The 21,327-nt window shown below is 39.2% G+C and overlaps 1 protein-coding gene across 1 annotated transcript in view; it reads right to left on the bottom strand.

Moving 5' to 3' along the window:
* C2H22orf39 (chromosome 2 C22orf39 homolog) overlaps positions 1-15,366 on the bottom strand; it is a 37,223-nt gene extending 21,857 nt beyond the window's left edge. Inside the window, exons 1-2 of the mRNA XM_053700518.1 lie at positions 15,303-15,366; positions 12,853-13,020 (exon numbers count right to left, since the gene is read on the bottom strand). Coding sequence (XP_053556493.1) covers positions 12,853-13,020; positions 15,303-15,326 — 192 coding nt within the window. The 5' untranslated portion in view covers positions 15,327-15,366. The remainder of the gene's footprint in view (positions 1-12,852; positions 13,021-15,302) is intronic.
* Between the last annotated feature and the right edge of the window lie 5,961 nt (positions 15,367-21,327).

Below are 21,327 nucleotides of genomic sequence, written 5' to 3'. Positions count from 1 at the left end.
AGTTGGAGGATGTGAATTTAAATGCTCAACCTTTATAGTTTCAGCTTAGTATTTGAGAATATAAAATAGCCCACTATTACACATTTTATTCAAGATGGGAAATATTGCATATAGCAATCTGTTAATTGGAAGTCATTTCATTGGGCAACTGACCCATTAAACTGGAACGTACACCTGTGTTTGCAATTCTCCCTGAACTACATATATTTTAATTCCTCTTCTGATAAATGATTCTACTATATACCATATCTACTAAATGGCAATGTCTGCAACGGGAGTATGTAATTAACAGTATTTTAAGTTCACATAGTTGTCTTATAATTGTGAGGCTGAGTATTGTTATTTTTGCTTGCCCTATGTTTGTTTTCTATGTTCTAGGTATTTTAAGTGATGTTTTCATCTCTCCATGAAAAGGGGAGCTCTCTCTACATAATCCACCCATGTTCCCTGTGGGATAATAGCATACCCCCTATGTAGAATTTTTTGGTAGCACAAATTGTCTGCCCATGCTGAGCTCCTCTCTTCCCTTTCCCGCCGGTACATGTTGTCTGCGGGTCATATCCCTACTCCTTTTTCCCACATCGCGTATAGCTAGCATTTCCCCAGGAGAGGAGCTCACCCAGAAGTCTTTTATACCCCATACTTCCTAATTTCCCCCCTATGGCATAACCTTATTTTACCTATACCTGCTAGACCCTATACTACTTTGATAGAAAGGGGTTAGCCATATATATACCTAATGTTTAGTCTGATTTCATTATACTCATTTTTATTAGATATATCATATACCCCAGATGTTAAAGGATTAATATACAATTATACCCAACTTTTATCTTTAATACCGTTTAGTATAGCTCATATCTACATGCTGTTTATTATTCCCAAAATATTTTTACTTTTTATCTATTCTAAATATTCCCGGGCTTCTTCTTTATGGAGCCGCTAGCTCCCATGTCATTTCTTTACAGACTGTATCTCCCCTCATCCTTTCCCGCTCTTTATCTGTGAGCGGGTCATATCCACTATCCCCTAACCGTCTCTGTCCAGTGGTGACAATATCCCTGAGGGGAGATACCACATAAATGCTCTAATAATGAAACATGGGTCTCATCCTAACCAGACTGGAGCTATACCTACCCTCTCTTGGTACCCATTACAAATTACATTTAACTCCCGTATAGCGCAGTATTACACGCCACACGTTATGTAACGATAAATAAGTGACCCTGTTCATTAACATACCTATGGTCTTCCGCCCCCCCACTGTAGTTGACCATAGCTATTTATGTTGCTATTATTATTTCCATCAAATAATTTGAGTATGCTACAATATTGTTATATAGAAAAATTATTTGTATAAGCGGTGCTTACCCGCTGACAATTCCCTAATTCCCCCCCTGTTTTTTATAAAGCTTTAGATATTATGACCCTGACTTTAACAATAAGAAGCATTCAAGTATATGACAAATTAGTTCTGAATAAAATGGGTCTATATGGTAGCTACTGTGCTCTTTAAGAGTGCCTTTTTAACATTATGGCCTGGAATAATAGCTACCCACATTATCATATAAAAACACAAAATGAGGTTTTCAGATATATTTTGGCATTCATTATATATATATTTTCTTTTTCTTTTTTTGCCTGTTATATTGTTATTGCGACAATCATTGCTATGTTTTGAAATATGTATATGCCATAGTTTTTTGTTGTCATGGAAAACCCTCAATAAAAAATTCAAAAAAAAAAAAAAATAGATCCACTTCCATTGCATTGGTTTCTCTGCCTACAAATATAAACTGCTATTCGTAAACAGGTTGTGTCTTATGTCTCAAAGCCAGCATCTATGCTGGAACGGTTGTGAAGGTCCAATGATAGACCTAAACGTGCCATATCACTCTTGAATTGGAAATTTGGAATTGAATTTGGATTTGTAAATCCAGGCGAACAATATCAAATCCAAATCTGCTATTGTGCTGAGATGGGAGCAGGACCTGGGGGAAACTAAACCCATAGAAGAATGGCACTCCATTTTTTTTTTTAACTCCAACAAAGGCCTGCTTAGCACGGGACCTTAGGAAAAATGCAAATAAATCGATTTTCCGATGGTATTTAACTCCTGTTCAATCCGTGAACACAATAAAGGGTAGCTCTCAAAACTGTTACAGAGGTTGCCTAGAAAGAGGCACATACATCCACATGTGGTCGGATTGTCCGAAAGTAAGAGAGGTCTGGTCTAGAGTATCTATATTTTTGGGAGAATTATTAGAACAAAATTGAGATCTCACCCTCTTAGGCATTTTTAAATGAGGAAAATGAGAGATTCAATCTCCAGGTAAATACCTTCCTTAAAATTTTCTATACTATAGTGAGGACTAGTATTGCAAAACATTGGAAGGATGGGGCCGGAGTGGTCTGAGATTCTAAATAGAATAGAGTTGGCTTATAATATGTATAAATAGCGGCATATTTGCAGAATACAACTAATACATTTCAAAAAGTTTGGTTCTATTGGATGCTCAGGGGGCAGACTTCTCGTGGACCTATATAGCGATTGGTTTGGAGTTGGTTTGTTTTGAGGGGAAATGAAAAGTGATTTAGATTACAACTGTGGGCAGAATGTAGACAAGGGAATATCTGTTATTAAGGAGATTCAGAACACAGTGACATTATTTATTTTATATTATGTTTTATTTAAAGGGATACTAAACATATTTTTTTTCTTTCATGATTCAGATAGAGCATGAGATTTTAAGCAACTTTCTAATTTACTCCTATTGTCAATTTTTCTTTGTACTCATGCTATCTTGATTTGAAAAAGCAGTACTGTAAGCTTTAGAGCCGGACCATTTTTTGTTCAGCGCCTGGGTAGCACTTGCTGATTTGTGGCTAAATGTAGCAAACCAATCAGCAAGCTCTACCAAGGTGCTGAACTAAAAATGGGCTGGCTCCTAACCTTTTATTACTGCTTTTTCAAATCAAGATTACATGAGAACAAAGAAAAATTGATAATAGGAGTAAATTAGAAAGTTGCTTAAAATTGCATGCTCTATCTGAATCATGAAAGGAAAAATGTGGGGTTAGTATCCCTTTAATCTATATTTCAAATGTTTATGTTGTGTATAAGAAAACTAAGAGTTAGGTCTGGTACTGGCCATGTCATGTATGGTACATTCAAGTATGATGCATGCATTTTCTTCTTTTTGTTAATGTATTTGTGAACTGGTCCAGACACGGGCTCAATAAAAATTATTTCAATTAAAGGGACACTGAACCCAAATTTTTTCTTTCGTGATTCAGATACAGCATGCAATTTAAAGCAACTTTCTAATTTACTCCTATTATCAATTTTTCTTCGTTCTCTTGCTATCTTTATTTGAAAAAGAAGGCATCTAAGCTAAGAGTATGAAAGACAGAGAAAGGGAATAAATTATTCCACTATTAGAAACCCCAAATAAGTAACAATTATAGTATATAGTTCAATATACTTGACTATATACCTTATGGGTATTGTAACCCTTCACATTAAGAAATGGGGGGTGCTCATTATCCGTATAGATAAACTTAGAAAAGGACAAGAGAAAAATGGATAAACCAGAGCACTCAAACAAATACAATTTAGATAGTATAATCACAGTGAGGTTTATACACACACAGAAGGAAAATAAAACTTAACATTTAATAATAAGGATTAAAAAGTAGTGAAATACTACTAGTGTAGTGTATTAAAAAACTGTAATAAAATACAGGAGAGCTGGCAAGCCCCGGAAAAACATAATTTATGCTTACCTGATAAATTCCTTTCTCCTGTAGTGTAGTCAGTCCACGTGTCATCATTACTTCTGGGATATTAACTCCTCCCCAACAGGAAGTGCAAGAGGATCACCCAAGCAGAGCTGCTATATAGCTCCTCCCCTCTACGTCACACCCAGTCATTCGACCGAGAACCAAACGAGAAAGGAGAAACTATAGGGTGCAGTGGTGACTGGAGTATAATTTAAAAATTTAGACCTGCCATAAAAAACAGGGCGGGCCGTGGACTGACTACACTACAGGAGAAAGGAATTTATCAGGTAAGCATAAATTATGTTTTCTCCTGTTAAGTGTAGTCAGTCCACGGGTCATCATTACTTCTGGGATACCAATACCAAAGCTAAAGTACACGGATGACGGGAGGGACAGGCAGGATCTTTATACGGAAGGGACCACTGCCTGAAGAACCTTTCTCCCAAAAACAGCCTCCGAAGAAGCAAAAGTGTCAAATTTGTAAAATTTGGAAAAAGTATGAAGAGAAGACCAAGTTGCAGTCTTGCAAATCTGTTCAACAGATGCCTCATTCTTAAAGGCCCAAGTGGAAGCCACAGCTCTAGTAGAATGAGCTGTAATTCTTTCAGGAGGCTGCTGTCCAGCAGTCTCATAGGCTAAACGTATTATGCTACGAAGCCAAAAAGAGAGAGAGGTAGCAGAAGCTTTTTGACCTCTCCTCTGTCCAGAATAAACGACAAACAGGGAAGAAGTTTGGCGAAAATCTTTAGTTGCCTGTAAATAAAATTTCAGGGCACGGACTACATCTAGATTGTGCAGAAGTCGTTCCTTCTTTGAAGAAGGGTTAGGACACAATGATGGAACAACAATCTCTTGATTGATATTCTTGTTAGTGACAACCTTAGGTAAGAACCCAGGTTTAGTACGCAGAACTACCTTATCTGAATGAAAAATCAGATACGGAGAATCACAATGTAAGGCTGATAACTCAGAGACTCTACGAGCCGAGGAAATAGCCATTAAAAACAGAACTTTCCAAGATAACAATTTAATATCAATGGAATGAAGGGGTTCAAACGGAACACCCTGTAAAACGTTAAGAACTAAATTTAAGCTCCATGGTGGAGCAACAGTTTTAAACACAGGCTTAATCTTGGCCAAAGCCTGGCAAAAAGCCTGAACGTCTGGAACTTCTGACAGACGTTTGTGTAAAAGAATGGACAGAGCTGAGATCTGTCCCTTTAAGGAACTAGCAGATAAACCCTTTTCTAAACCCTCTTGTAGAAAAGACAATATCCTAGGAATCCTAACCTTACTCCATGAGTAACTCTTGGATTCGCACCAATGTAAGTATTTACGCCATATTTTATGGTAAATCTTTCTGGTAACAGGTTTCCTAGCCTGTATTAGGGTATCAATTACTGATTCCGAAAATCCACGCTTTGATAAAATCAAGCGTTCAATTTCCAAGCAGTCAGCTTCAGAGAAATTAGATTTTGATGTTTGAAAGGACCCTGAATTAGAAGGTCCTGTCTCAGAGGCAGAGACCAAGGTGGACAGGATGACATGTCCACTAGATCTGCATACCAGGTCCTGCGTGGCCACGCAGGCGCTATTAGAATCACCGATGCTCTCTCCTGTTTGATCCTGGCAATCAATCGAGGAAGCATCGGGAAGGGTGGAAACACATAGGCCATCCCGAAGGTCCAAGGTGCTGTCAAAGCATCTACCAGGACCGCTCCCGGGTCCCTGGACCTGGACCCGTAACAAGGGAGCTTGGCGTTCTGGCGAGACGCCATGAGATCTATCTCTGGTTTGCCCCAAAGTCGAAGAATTTGGGCAAAGACCTCCGGATGAAGTTCCCACTCCCCCGGATGAAAAGTCTGACGACTTAGGAAATCCGCCTCCCAATTCTCCACTCCAGGGATGTGGATCGCTGACAGGTGGCAAGAGTGAGACTCTGCCCAGCGAATTATCTTTGATACTTCCATCATCGCTAGGGAGCTTCTTGTCCCTCCTTGATGGTTGATGTAAGCTACAGTCGTGATGTTGTCCGACTGAAACCTGATGAACCCCCGAGTTGTTAACTGAGGCCAAGCCAGAAGGGCATTGAGAACTGCTCTCAATTCCAGAATGTTTATTGGAAGGAGACTCTCCTCCTGAGTCCATGATCCCTGAGCCTTCAGGGAATTCCAGACAGCGCCCCAACCTAGTAGGCTGGCGTCTTGTTACAATTGTCCAATCTGGTCTGCTGAATGGCATCCCCCTGGACAGATGTGGCCGAGAAAACCACCATAGAAGAGAATTTCTGGTCTCTTGATCCAGATTCAGAGTAGGGGACAAATCTGAGTAATCCCCATTCCACTGACTTGGCATGCACAATTGCAGCGGTCTGAGATGTAGGCGTGCAAAGGGAACTATGTCCATTGCCGCTACCATTAAGCCGATCACCTCCATGCATTGAGCCACTGACGGGTGTTGAATGGAATGAAGGACACGGCAAGCATCTTGAAGCTTTATTAACCTGCCTTCTGTCAGGTAGATCTTCATTTCTACAGAATCTATAAGAGTCCCCAAGAAGGGAACTCTTGTGAGTGGAAAGAGAGAACTCTTCTCTTCGTTCACCTTCCACCCATGCGACCTTAGAAAAGCCAGTACTAACTCTGTATGAGACTTGGCAGTTTGAAAGCTTGACGCTTGTATCAGAATGTCGTCTAGGTACGGAGCCACCGAAATTCCTCGCGGTCTTAGTACCGCCAGAAGAGCGCCCAGAACCTTTGTGAAGATTCTTGGAGCCGTAGCCAATCCGAATGGAAGAGCTACAAACTGGTAATGCCTGTCTAGGAAGGCAAACCTTAGATACCGGTAATGATCTTTGTGAATCGGTATGTGAAGGTAAGCGTCCTTTAAATCCACTGTGGTCATGTATTGACCCTTTTGGATCATGGGTAAGATTGTCCGGATAGTTTCCATTTTGAACGATGGAACTCTTAGGAATTTGTTTAGGATCTTTAAATCCAATATTGGTCTGAAGGTTCCCTCTTTTTTGGGAACCACAAACAGATTTGAGTAAAACCCTTGTCCGTGTTCCGACCGCGGAACTGGGTGGATCATTCCCATTAGTAAAAGGTCTTGTACACAGCGTAGAAACGCCTCTTTCTCTATCTGGTTTGTTGACAACCTTGAAAGGTGAAATCTCCCTTGTGGAGGAGAAGCTTTGAAGTCCAGAAGATATCCCTGAGATATGATCTCCAACGCCCAGGGATCCTGGACATCTCTTGCCCAAGCCTGGGCGAAGAGAGAGAGTCTGCCCCCCACTAGATCCGTTTCCGGATCGGGGGCCCTCACTTCATGCTGTCTTAGGGGCAGCAGCAGGTTTTCTGGCCTGCTTGCCCTTGTTCCAGGACTGGTTAGGTTTCCAGCCTTGTCTGTAGCGAGCAACAGCTCCTTCCTGTTTTGGAGCAGAGGAAGTTGATGCTGCTCCTGCCTTGAAGTTACGAAAGGCACGAAAATTAGACTGTCTAGCCCTTGGTTTGGCTCTGTCTTGAGGCAGGGCATGGCCTTTACCTCCCGTAATATCAGCGATAATTTCTTTCAAACCGGGCCCGAATAATGTCTGCCCCTTGAAAGGTATGTTAAGCAATTTAGATTTAGAAGTTACATCAGCTGACCAGGATTTTAGCCACAGCGCTCTGCGCGCCTGAATGGCGAATCCGGAATTCTTAGCCGTAAGTTTAGTTAAATGTACTACGGCATCAGAAATAAATGAATTAGCTAGCTTAAGGGTTTTAAGCTTGTGTGTAATCTCATCTAATGGAGCTGAGTCAAGGGTCTCTTCCAGAGACTCAAACCAAAATGCTGCCGCAGCCGTGACAGGCGCAATGCATGCAAGGGGTTGCAATATAAAACCTTGTTGAACAAACATTTTCTTAAGGTAACCCTCTAACTTTTTATCCATTGGATCTGAAAAGGCACAGCTATCCTCCACCGGGATAGTGGTACGCTTAGCTAAAGTAGAAACTGCTCCCTCCACCTTAGGGACCGTTTGCCATAAGTCCCGTGTGGTGGCGTCTATTGGAAACATTTTTCTGAATATAGGAGGGGGTGAGAAAGGCACACCGGGTCTATCCCACTCCTTAGTAACAATTTCAGTAAGTCTCTTAGGTATAGGAAAAACGTCAGTACTAGTCGGTACCGCAAAATATTTATCCAACCTACACATTTTCTCTGGGATTGCAACTGTGTTACAATCATTCAGAGCCGCTAACACCTCCCCTAGTAATACACGGAGGTTTTCCAGCTTAAACTTAAAATTTGAAATGTCTGAATCCAGTTTATTTGGATCAGATCCGTCACCCGCAGAATGAAGCTCTCCGTCCTCATGTTCTGCAAATTGTGACGCAGTATCTGACATGGCCCTAATATTATCAGCGCACTCTGTTCTCACCCCAGAGTGATCTCGCTTACCTCTAAGTTCTGGTAATTTAGACAAAACTTCAGTCATAACATTAGCCATGTCCTGTAGTGTGATATGTAATGGCCGCCCTGAAGTACTCGGCGTTACAATATCACGCACCTCCCGAGCGGGAGATGCAGGTACTGACACGTGAGGCAAGTTAGTCGGCATAACTTCCCCCTCGTTGTTTGGTGAATGATGTTCAATTTGTACAGAATGACTTTTATTTAAAGTAGCATCAATGCAATTAGTACATAAATTTCTATTGGGCTCCACCTTGGCTTTTGCACATATAGCACAGAGATATTCCTCTGAGTCAGACATGTTTAACAAACTAGCAATTAAACTAGCAAGCTTGGAAATACTTTTCACTCAATTTACAAGTAATATGAAAAACGCACTGTGCCTTTAAGAAGCACAGAAAAAAAACTATGACAGTTGAATAACAATGAACCGGAGAAATTATAAAAACCAAATTTTTCCCGGTAAAGGCATAAATTTAGCAAAGGATTGCCCCCATTAGCAATGGATAACTAACCCTTAATAGCAGAAAAAAATGTACAAAATATAAACGGTTTTTTATCACAGTCAAAGCACAATCTCACAGGTCTGCTGTGAGTGATTACCTCCCTCAAAACAATTTTTGAAGACCCTTGAGCTCTGTAGAGACGATCCGGATCATGCAGGGAGAGAAACAGACTTTTGACTGAATTTCTGATGCGTAGCAAAAGCGCCAAAATAGGCCCCTCCCCCTCACACACAGCAGTGAGGGAAGTTCAGTAAACTGTCTTAAATTAAAATAAACGACAGCCAAGTGGAAAAACAGTGCCCAAAACAATTTTTCACCCAGTACCTCAGATAATTAAACGATTTAGCATGCCAGCAAAAACGTTTAAAATCAAATAACATGAAATGTCATTAAACAGCCTGTTGCTAGACGTTCCCACTGCAAGTTAGGCTAAAAGTTATATGCATATAGTATTATCCCAGTGAAGTGCCATTCCCCAGAATACTGAAGTGTGAACATATATACATAACAGCCTGATACCAGTTGCTACTACTGCATTTAAGGCTGAACTTACATTATATCGGTATTGGCAGTATTTTCTCAGTCAATTCCATTCCTCAGAAAATAATATACTGCAACATACCTCTTTGCAGGTGAACCTGCCCGCTGTCCCCTGATCTGAAGTTTACCTCACTCCTCAGAATGGCCGAGAACAGCAAAATGAATCTTAGCTACGCCGGCTAAAATCATCCAAAAACTCAGGTAGATTCTTCTTCAAATTCTACCTGAGAAGGAACAACACACTCCGGTGCTGTTTTAAAATAACAAACTTTTGATTGAAGATATAAAAACTAAGTATAATCACCACAGTCCTCTCACACATCCTATCTATTAGTTGGGTGCAAGAGAATGACTGGGTGTGACGTAGAGGGGAGGAGCTATATAGCAGCTCTGCTTGGGTGATCCTCTTGCACTTCCTGTTGGGGAGGAGTTAATATCCCAGAAGTAATGATGACCCGTGGACTGACTACACTTAACAGGAGAAATAACCTTGTCGATGTTTGTGCACAGAATAAACCACAGGTAGATACAAATAACAAAAGAGATATCTGCTACGTATACACCCAAAAAAACCTATCTGTATAAAGAGGACAAACCTCACACAAATTAACTAAGCTAGTGCAATTCTGGAGCGATGTATACTGTAGCAGAGTCTCTGGGCAAAAGTGTATTATAATAAGCCTATCTCAAGGATATATAACATTATTCAAAAATCAAGTACAGGAAACATCAAACGAGGCTGCAGAGCTTATAGTACAAGCGCCTGATGCGCATTTCGCCATATGCTGGCTTTCTCAAAGGCTAACCCGACTAGGTAAAGCCTCACTGTTTAAAAGGAATTAAAGAGCCAATCAGGGGTGTTAATTCTCACCCCCCCCCAAAGAATCAAACAATCGTCATAGCCCTCATCTAATTGGGTATCCGCCTACCATGTGACTCGGAAACTAATGACGAAACCAAGGAGGCGGGGATAGTGGTCAGAAACTAAGCCAAGACCCTGGGCATCACTTGTTTATTGGTGGGTAAATTTATTCACCAATCAGCAAGAACAACCCAGGGCCGGCATCTAAACTTACATTCTTGCTTTTCAAATAAAGATACCAAGAGAATTAAGAAAATTTGATAATAGGAGTAAATTAGAAAGTTGCATGCTCTATCTAAATCCCAAAATAAATTTTTTGGGTTCAGTGTCCCTTTAAGTATAATAGTTCAGAAAATGTATTATATCAAGAATTCCCAAGCATTCAGTAAATATGCCGACAAACTGTGCATCATGCAACTAAGAGGGTTACAGCAGCATCAAGAGTGGTTGTAAGAGTAAACATGGAATTAATCAAAGACATCAAGAATGTTGTGGAAATTTGAGTTTAAAAACACCCTTGTCCGGTTGGCTGGTCACAAACAAATTATGTGGATGCCAAATTATTTAGCAGTGTATTATTCATTATTTTGACTCATAAATGGCATTATAACTTATGTGGTAAGTTTGCACCAAATTTGTTTTTTCTTTCTTGCTTCAAATATTTCAAAATATTTTGCAGTTATTGAGTAAATTAATGTTTTCACACAATCTTGAAGGAGCATGTCCCAGTCCCCAATAGAGATAACTGTGTGTTTCTACCAGCAGCAGCATGTACATAACTGATCACACACCAAAGAGCAGCATTTAAATATATATATACACACACACACATACAGGGAGTGCAGAATTATTAGGCAAATGAGTATTTTGACCACATCATCCTCTTTATGCATGTTGTCTTACTCCAAGCTGTATAGGTTTGAAAGCCTACTACCAATTAAGCATATTAGGTGATGTGCATCTCTGTAATGAGAAGGGGTGTGGTCTAATGACATCAACACCCTATATCAGGTGTGCATAATTATTAGGCAACGTCCTTTCCTTTGGCAAAATGGGTCAAAAGAAGGACTTGCAAAGCTTCTGAAGCGTGATCATCGAACAATCAAGCGTTTCATTCAAAATAGTCAACAGGGTCGCAAGAAGCGTGTGGAAAAACCAAGGCGCAAAATAACTGCCCATGAACTGAGAAAAGTCAAGCGTGCAGCTGCCAAGATGCCACCAGTTTGGCCATATTTCAGAGCTGCAACATCACTGGAGTGCCTAAAAGCACAAGGTGTGCAATACTCAGAGACATGGCCAAGGTAAGAAAGGCTGAAAGACGACCACCACTGAACAAGACACACAAGCTGAAACGTCAAGGCTGGGCCAAGAAATATCTCAAGACTGATTTTTCCAAGGTTTTATGGACTGATGAAATGAGAGTGAGTCTTGATGGGCCAGATGGGTGGGCCCGTGGCTGGATTGGTAAAGGGCAGAGAGCTCCAGTTCGACTCAGACGCCAGCAAGGTGGAGTATTGGTTTGGGCTGGTATCATCAAAGATGAGCTTGTGGGGCCTTTTCGGGTTGAGAATGGAGTCAAGCTCAACTCCCAGTCCTACTGCCAGTTTCTGGAAGACACCTTCTTCAAGCAGTGGTACAGGAAGAAGTCTGCATCCTTCAAGAAAAACATGATTTTCATGCAGGACAATGCTCCATCACACGCGTCCAAGTACTCCACAGCGTGGCTGGCAAGAAAGGGTATAAAAGAAGAAAATCTAATGACATGGCCTCCTTGTTCACCTGATCTGAACCCCATTGAGAACCTGTGGTCCATCATCAAATGTGAGATTTACAAGGAGGGAAAACAGTACACCTCTCTGAACAGTGTCTGGGAGGCTGTGGTTGCTGCTGCACGCAATGTTGATGGTGAACAGATCAAAACACTGACAGAATCCATGGATGTCAGGCTTTTGAGTGTCCTTGCAAAGAAAGGTGGCTATATTGGTCACTGATTTGTTTTGTTTTTGAATGTCAGAAATGTATATTTGTGAATTTTGAGATGTTATATTGGTTTCACTGGTAAAAATAAATAATTGAAATGGGTATATATTTGTTTTTTGTTAAGTTGCCTAATAATTATGCACAGTAATAGTCACCTGCACACACAGATATCCCCCTAAAATAGCTAAAACTAAAAACAAACTAAAAACTACTTCCAAAACTATTCAGCTTTGATATTAATGAGTTTTTTGGGTTCATTGAGAACATGGTTGTTGTTCAATAATAAAATTAATCCTCAAAAATACAACTTGCCTAATAATTCTGCACTCCCTGTGTGTGTATATATATATATATATATATACACACATACATATACACACACACGCGCGCACATACATATATATATATATATATATATATATATATATATATGTAACAGCTTTCATTTAAAAAATAATAAAATAAAGTACATTTATTTAATTTAAAAATAAATGATCATTCTTGTATATTTTTTTTCTCCTGCAACAATATATATGGGTTCTCCTAATTTCTGAAATTTAGAGAAGTATATAATGCATTGCACTATTGGGCACAATTAAATAATGTAAATTAGTGACTTTTCAAACCTTAGAATGTTTTTAGTCACTTACAATCCATGCCAACTGTTTTGAATTAATTTTTATGTATAAGACAAGAAGCAAATCAACCAATTTTTGTTCATACCTTGGCCTCAGTGCTCCTGGTTTTCTCCCACTCCCGGCAGGCGGTGTAATCTGCTTTCCACTGCTGACATGCTGGTGCTGTGCCGTGGGTGTAGTAATTATGGAAAAGGTTCTGCAGACTCTTGCAGTGTTTCCATTCATACCAGTAATCATCACAGACCCGTGGCGGCTATAGAAATATACATTCATATTGAAAGTACAGAGCAGTTTGTAAGTGCTGTATAGAATATCAAATTCACATAACTAAAATGCATTTTATCAAGCCAATGATGATGGTGATTTCTTGGGGTTAAACAAGCTCTATACAATTTTTGTAAAATGTGCACTGGCGAAACTTCAAAAGGTGAAGATATTTCCCTTCTAAGCTTCCATAAAACTAGGTAACTCCTGACATTAGAATCTGATTATTATCAATGAGTGCTGCTAAAACCCTTGTACTCACAAAGCCCTCATCTAAGGGTTTTAAATGTTTAATAGAGCATGCAATTTAAAGCAACTTTATAATTTACTCCTATTAGCAATTATTTCTTTGTTCTCTTATCTTAATTTCACAAGGCAGGAATCTAAGCTAAGGAGCTGGCCCGATTTTTGTTCAGCACCCTGGATAGTGCTTGCCGATTAGTGGCTACATTTAGCCACCAATCAGCAAGCGCCACCCAGTTGCTGAACCAAAAATGGGCTGGCTCATAAGCTTTACATTCCTGCTTTTTCAAATAAAGATAGCAAGTTAACAAGGAAAAAAATGATAATAGGAGTAAATTAGAAAGTTGCATGCTCTATCTGAATCATGAAAGAAAAAAATTGGGTTTAGTATCCCTTTAATCTTTTTTGTTATCCCTCTCTGTTACTTATATATTTTACGACAAAGATTGACCACTTGAGAAGAGGCATTTTAACCTAGGCATTTATTATGGTCTAAATAACAAGAGAATGTTTGATCTACTATTTTCGGCATATATTTTATTTCAGATATACTATAATGTTCAAAAGATGAAGCGGCAGTCAGTTCTTGTGTGAATAAAAAAAATCCAATCTTTATTTTCCATATTTAAAACATCATAGCACAGGGTAAAAAATATGTATACTATAATGTTCTTTTTACCCCACAAAGATGATTATTTGGACATTGAATAGTCAGTTGCAATTTTTCTATTCAGCACACACTGTTTTTAGTTAAAATAATTGCTAATTACTTTCATACTTATAGGTTTACTAATCACTCTAAAGTTTTGCAGAGTCATTGCATTAGGACATTTTATCATTGGAATTATGATCCTTTAGACATCTCATATAGCATACAAACACTGTTTCATGTACCTTTAATTTGTCTATCAGTGATCCAAGTATTTGAATATTAATCATATTCATTGTAGCCGCAGGTAACACTCTGTGGTACAGGCTGATGGACTGATCAAAAACCTTACACAATAAGATTTTAAAGATATTTTATACAATGTATGTGGAGTCTTTTGCCTTGTGCAGCGGGTGTGCAGGCAAAAGCTGTATTCTTATTGGAACTGTCACCCTCCTATGTCATCATCAGAGAATTGTGGATGCTTCACCAAAAGCTGAAGATCTTTGCTTGTTAAATGTGACTTGCTCCTAGTGCTTAGTGCAAATAACTTACATACAGATTGTAAAATTAGCGAAAATATATCTATGCAAACCAAATCTACTGTGTTATCCTGTTTGTTCTGATGGTTGTAAGAGTACAAACAGAAGACTCCCAAAGGGTTTTCTGGTATTAAAATGGACCAACTTTGTCAAAATCTAGGTGCCAAGCCAAATTACTAAAGTAATACTAGGGCCCGCAAATCTAAGCAGCAGGTCCAATTTTATGTTTCTATGGCAACATGACCCAGAGAATTTGCCAAGACCAGCATTAAACAAAACAAAGCCTTGGTGTACTAGCAGTCCCCTATCATATAACTATTGTAACTTTTTACAAATCTTATAGCATTTTGTTACTAAAAGATACTTTAATCTGTAAAACTCTAGCTACATTAAAGTCTTTATTTGCCCGCTAACTAGACATGCAAAGAACTAAATAATATTTAAATTGTGTACACATTCAAATATTCAATTGCATTACACAAAGCGACATTGTGTAAATCTATTTCTATTTACAAATATCCCAGTAGAAGATCACGTTTGTATTTTTAAACTGCATTTTCATTTTTCAACAATTAAAATCGGGGTTTATTATATATAGGTATTTTACTGATCCATAACCTTGCATAATAAATTCATGTGTAAAAGGTTGACTTGCAGATTACTACACTTTAAATGTATTTCAAGGCATATTGATCAGCATTCAGAGCCAACAACTGAACACGCTCCAAATAATTGTCACAATTGTGATTTGACAAGTCAAACGTAAGTATCAACGGAGAAACTGAGGTCCAGTTACCAGAGTTGCTGCTTTAGAAACACAATATTTTTCTGACTTACCCTCCATGTGTCCTCGTCAGCCATGCTGCTTCCGGTACCCGCATTAGCCCGCCCACCAATTAAGACAGCCTATCACAAAACAGCGCACTACTAACAACAACTCTGGGGTTGTAATTTAATTGGTCCGCTCTCTATAGAAAGACCCGCCCATCAGGTTTACAAACTTGCTCGATATTCAGTCGCTAACGGATTCTCTAGTGCCGTGCTGACCTCTAGCGGTTCTCCCTTGACTTGTCATAGACCGAAGGTTCATGGTGTAACTGATTTTTATTCTGGTTCACTTATTTGCAGTACATTAGCTTGTGTCGTTAAAAGGACAATATACTGTAAAATATAATAGTTTTCCCCTTAGGGATACTAAACATTTTTTTTTATTTATAATTCAGATAGAGCTGCAAATTTACATTTTCCTTCTTTCTCTTGCTATCTTTATTTAAAAAGCAGGAATCTAAAGATTAGGAGCCTGCCCATTTAAAGGGACAGTCTAGTCAAAATTAAACTTTCATTATTCAGATAGGACTTGTAATTTTAATCAACTTTCCAATTTACTTTTATCATCAAATTTGCTTTTCTTTCATGTAATTAGCAAGAGTCCATGAGCTAGTAACGTATGAGATATACATTCCTACCAGGAGGGGCAAAGTTTCCCAAACCTCAAAATGCCTACAAATACACCCCTCACCACACCCACAATTCAGTTTTACAAACTTTGCCTCCCATGGAGGTGGTGAAGTAAGTTTGTGCTAGATTCTACGTTGATATGCGCTTCGCAGCAGGCTGAAGCCCGGTTTTCCTCTCAGTGTGCAGTGAATGTCAGAGGGATGTGAAGAGAGTATTGCCTATTTGAATACAATGGTCTTCCTCTAGGGGATCTATTTCATAGGTTCTCTGTTATCGGTCGTAGAGATTTCTTCTCTTACCTCCCTTTTCATATCGACGATATACTCTTATATACCATTACCTCTACTGATTCTCGTTTCAGTACTGGTTTGGCTATCTACTATATGTAGATGAGTGTCTTGGGGTAAGTAAATCTTATTTCTATTTATGACACTCAAAGCTATGGTTGGGCACTTTATATGTAAAGTTCTAAATATATGTTTTAAACTTATATTTGCCTTGATTCAGGATAATCAGTATTCCTTCTTTCAGACTGTCAGTTTCATTTTTTGGGAAAATGCATATGAATAAATATTTTTTCTTACCTTAAAAATTTCAAATTGACTTTTTTCCTTGCGGGCTGTTAGGCTTGCGGGGGCAGAAAATGCTTCAATTTATTGCGTCATTTTTGGCACAACCTTTTTTGGCGCAAAATTTTGTCATTTCCAGCGCCATAGTTGACGCCGGAAGTTTTCACATGGTTGCGTCATTTTTGACGTGTGTGTTACAGACGTTTTTTTGCGCCAAAAAATGTGGGCGTCATACTTGGCGCCAAAAAAAGTGGGCGTCATACTTGGCGCCAGTTTTTTCACATTATTTCAGTCTCATTTTTTTTGCTTCTGGTTGCTAGAGGCTTGTTTGTTTTGCATTTTTTCCCATTCCTGAAACTGTCATTTAAGGAATTTGATAATTTTGCTTTATATGTTGTTTTTTCTATTACATATTGCAAGATGTCACAACCTGACCCTGGATCAGAATCTACTTCTGGAAAGACGCTGCCTGATGTTGGTTCTACCAAAGCTAAGTGCATTTGTTGTAAACTTTTGGTAACTGTTCCGGCTGTAGTTTGTGTTAGTTGTCATGATAAACTTTCTAACGCAGATAATGTCTCCATTAGTAATAATCCATTACCTGTTGTTTTTCCTTCAACATCTAATGTTCAGGATGTTCCTGTTAATGTAAGAGAATTTGTTTCTAATTCTATTAGGAAGTCTCTCTCTGTTATTCCTCCTTCCAGTAAACATAAAAGGTCTTTTAAAACTTCTCATATTTCAGATGAATTTTTAAATGATCGCCATCATTCTGACTTATCTATTTCTGATGAGGATCTCTCTGGTTCAGAAGATTCTGCCTCAGATATTGACACTGATAAATCTTCATATTTACTTAAAGAAGTGTTGATTGCATTAGATATGGAGGAGTCTAGTCCTCTTGATATTAAAACTAATAAGCGTTTAAATTCAGTGTAGTTATTCCAGAAGTTTTTCCAGTTCCTGATGCTATTTCAGAAGTAATTTCTAGGGAATGGAATAGTCTGGGTACTTCATTTACTCCTTCACCAAGGTTTAAGAAATTGTACCCTTTGCCATCTGACAGATTAGAGTTTTGGGAAAAAATCCCCAAAGTTGATGGGGCTATCTCTACTCTTGCTAAACGTACTACTATTCCTACGGCAGATAGTACTTCGTTTAAGGATCCTTTAGATAGGAAGCTTGAATCCTTTCTAAGGAAGGCTTATTTATGTTCAGGTAATCTTCTTAGGCCTGCTATTTCTTTGGCTGATGTTGCTGCAGCTTCCACTTTTTGGTTGGAGGCTTTAGCGCAACAAGTGTCAGACCATAATGCTTATAGCATTGTTAAACTTCTTCAACATGCTAATAACTTTGTTTGTGATGCCATTTTTGATGTCAGGTATATGTCTTTAGCTATTTTAGCTAGAAGAGCTTTATAGCTTAAATCTTGGAATGCAGATATGACTTCTAAGTCAACATTGCTTTCTCTTTCTTTCCAAGGTAATAAATTATTTGTTTCACAGTTGGATTCAATAATTTCAACTGTTACGGGGGGGAAGGGAGCCTTTTTGCCTCAGGACAAAAAATCTAAAGGTAAATATAGGGCTGTTAATCGTTTTCGTTCCTTTCGTCAGAATAAGGAACAAAAGCCTGACCCTTCCTCTAAAGGAAAAATTTCCGTTTGGAAACTTTCTCCAGTCTGGAATAAATAAAAGCCTTTTCGAAAGTCAAAACCAGCTCCTAAATCCGCATGAAGGTGCGGCCCTCATTCCAGCACAGCTGGTAGGGGGCAGGTTAAGATTTTTCAAAGATGTTTGGATCAATTTGATTCACAGTCTTTGGATTCAGAACATTGTTTCACAAGGGTACAGAATAGGTTTCAAGGTAAGGCTGCCTGTGAGAAGATTTTTCTCTCACGCATCCCAGTAAACCCAGTAAAGGCTCAGGCGTTTCTGAAATGTGTTTCAGACCTAGAGTCAGCTGGGGTAATTATGCCAGTTCCAGTTCTGGAACAGGGTCTGGGGTTTTACTCAAATCTATTCATTGTACCAAAGAAGGAGAATTCCTTCAGACCAGTTCTGGATCTAAAAATATTGAATCGTTATGTAAGGATACCAACATTCAAAATGGTGACTATAAGGACTATTCTGCCTTTTGTTCAGCAAGGGCATTATATGTCTACAATAGACTTACAGGATGCATATCTTCATATTCCAATTCATCCAGATCACTATCAGTTCCTGAGATTCTCTTTTCTAGACAAGCATTACCAGTTTGTTGCTCTTCCGTTTGGCCTAGCAACAGCTCCAAGGATCTTTTCAAAGGTTCTCGGTGCCCTTCTCTCTGTAATCAGAGAACAGGGTATTGCGGTATTTCCTTATTTGGACGATATCTTGGTACTTTACATTCTGCAGAATCTCATACAAATCAACTTGTGTTGTTTCTTCAAAGACATGGTTGGAGGATCGATTTTCCAAAGAGTTCCTTGATTCCTCAGACAAAGGTAACCTTTTTGGGTTTCCAAATAGATTCAGTGTCCATGACTTTGTCTCTAACAGAAAAGAGACGTCTGAAATTGGTTTCAGCTTGTCGAAACCTTCAGTCTCAATCGTTCCCTTCGGTAGCTTTGTGCATGGAAATTCTAGGTCTCATGACTGCTGCATCGGACGCAATCCCTTTTGCTCGTTTTCACATGAGACCTCTTCAGCTTTCTATTATGGTGCAGGGATTATACAAAGATATCACAATTAATATCCTTAAATCCCAATGTTCGATCTTCTCTGACTTGGTGGTTGGATCACCATTGTTTAATTCAAGTGGCTTCTTTTGTTCGTCCAACCTGGACTGTGATCTCAACAGATGCGAGTCTTTCAGGTTGGGGAGCTGTATGGGGATCTCTGACAACGCAGGGGGTTTGGGAATCTCAGGAGGCGAGATTACCAATCAACATTTTGGAACTCCGTGCAATTTTCAGAGCTCTTCAGTTCTGGCCTCTTCTGAAGAGAGAATCGTTTATTTGTTTTCAGACAGACAATGTCACAACCGTGGCGTATGTCAATCATCAAGGAGGGACTCACAGTCCTCAGGCTATGAAAGAAGTATCTCGGATACTTGCATGGACGGAATCCAGCTCTTGTCTAATCTCTGCGGTTCACATCCCAGGTATAGACAATTGGGAAGCAGATTATCTCAGTCGCCAGACGCTACATCCGGGCGAATGGTCTCTTCACTCAGAGGTATTTCTTCAGATTGTTCAAATCTGGGGACTTCCAGAAATAGATCTGATGGCCTCTCATCTAAACAAGAAACTTCCCAGGTATCTGTCCAGATCCAGGGATCCTCAGGCGGAAGCAGTGGACGCGTTGTCGCTTCCTTGGAATTATCAACCTGCTTATATCTTTCCGCCTCTAGTTCTTCCAAAAGTGATTTCAAAAATCCTAATGGAGCGTTCGTTTGTACTGCTGGTGGCTCCAGCATGGCCTCACAGGTTTTGGTATGCGGATCTCGTTCGGATGGCCAGTTGCCAACCTTGGACACTTCCGTTAAGGCCAGACCTTCTATCTCAAGGCCCCTTTTTCCATCAGGATCTCAAATCATTAAATTTGAAGGTATGGAGATTGAACGCTTGATTCTTAGTCATAGATGTTTCTCTGACTCAGTGATTAATACTATGTTACAGGCTCGTAAATCTGTGTCTAGGAAGATTTATTACCGAGTCTGGAAGACTTACATTTCTTGGTGTTCTTCTCATAAATTCTCTTGGCATTCTTTTAGAATTCCTAGAATTTTACAGTTTCTTCAGGATGGTTTGGATAAGGGTTTGTCTGCAAGTTCCTTGAAAGGACAAATCTCTGCTCTTTCTGGTCTTTTTCACAGAAAGATTGGTTCGTATCAAGCCTGTCATTAAGTCAATCTCTCCTCCTTGGAGTCTTAATTTGGTTCTGAGGGCTTTACAGGCTCCTCCGTTTGATCCTATGCATTCTCTGGATATTAAATTACTTTCTTGGAAAGTTTTGTTCCTTTTGGCAATCTCTTCTGCTAGAAGAGTTTCTGAGTTATCTGCTCTTTCTTGTGAATCTCCTTTTCTGATTTTTCATCAGGATAAGGCGGTGTTGCGGACTTCATTTAAATTTTTACCTAAAGTTGTGAATTCTAACAAAATTAGTAGAGAAATTGTTGTCCCTTCATTGTGTCCTAATCCTAAGAATTCTCTGGAGAGATCTTTACATTCTTTGGATGTGGTTAGAGCTTTGAAATATTATGTTGAAGCTACTAAAGGTTTCAGAAAGACTTCTAGTCTATTTGTTATCTTTTCTGGTTCCAGGAAAGGTCAGAAGGCTTCTGCCATTTCTTTGGCATCTTGGTTAAAGTCTTTGATTCATCATGCTTATGTAGAGTCGGGTAAGTCCCCGCCTCAAAGGATTACGGCTCATTCTACTAGGTCAGTTTCTACTTCCTGGGCTTTTAGGAATGAAGCTTCTGTTGATCAGATTTGCAAAGCAGCAACTTGTTCTTCTTTGCATACTTTTACTAAATTCTACCATTTTGATGTTTTCTCTTCTGAAGCAGTTTTTGGTAGAAAAGTACTTCAGACAGCTGTTTCAGTTTGATTCTTCTGCTTATTATTTCATTTTTTTGATTTGGGTTGTGGATCTTTTTCAGCGGAATTGGCTGTCTTTATTTTATCCCTCCCTCTCTAGTGACTCTTGCGTGGAAGTTCCACATCTTGGGCATCTGCTATCCCATACGTCACTAGCTCATGGACTCTTGCTAATTACATGAAAGAAAACATAATTTATGTAAGAACTTACCTGATAAATTCATTTTTTTCATATTAGCAAGAGTCCATGAGG

Source organism: Bombina bombina, chromosome 2 (genome assembly GCF_027579735.1).
Source record: "Bombina bombina isolate aBomBom1 chromosome 2, aBomBom1.pri, whole genome shotgun sequence".
NCBI classification, from domain to species: domain Eukaryota; kingdom Metazoa; phylum Chordata; class Amphibia; order Anura; family Bombinatoridae; genus Bombina; species Bombina bombina.
This window is presented reverse-complemented; position numbering and strand designations above follow the sequence as displayed.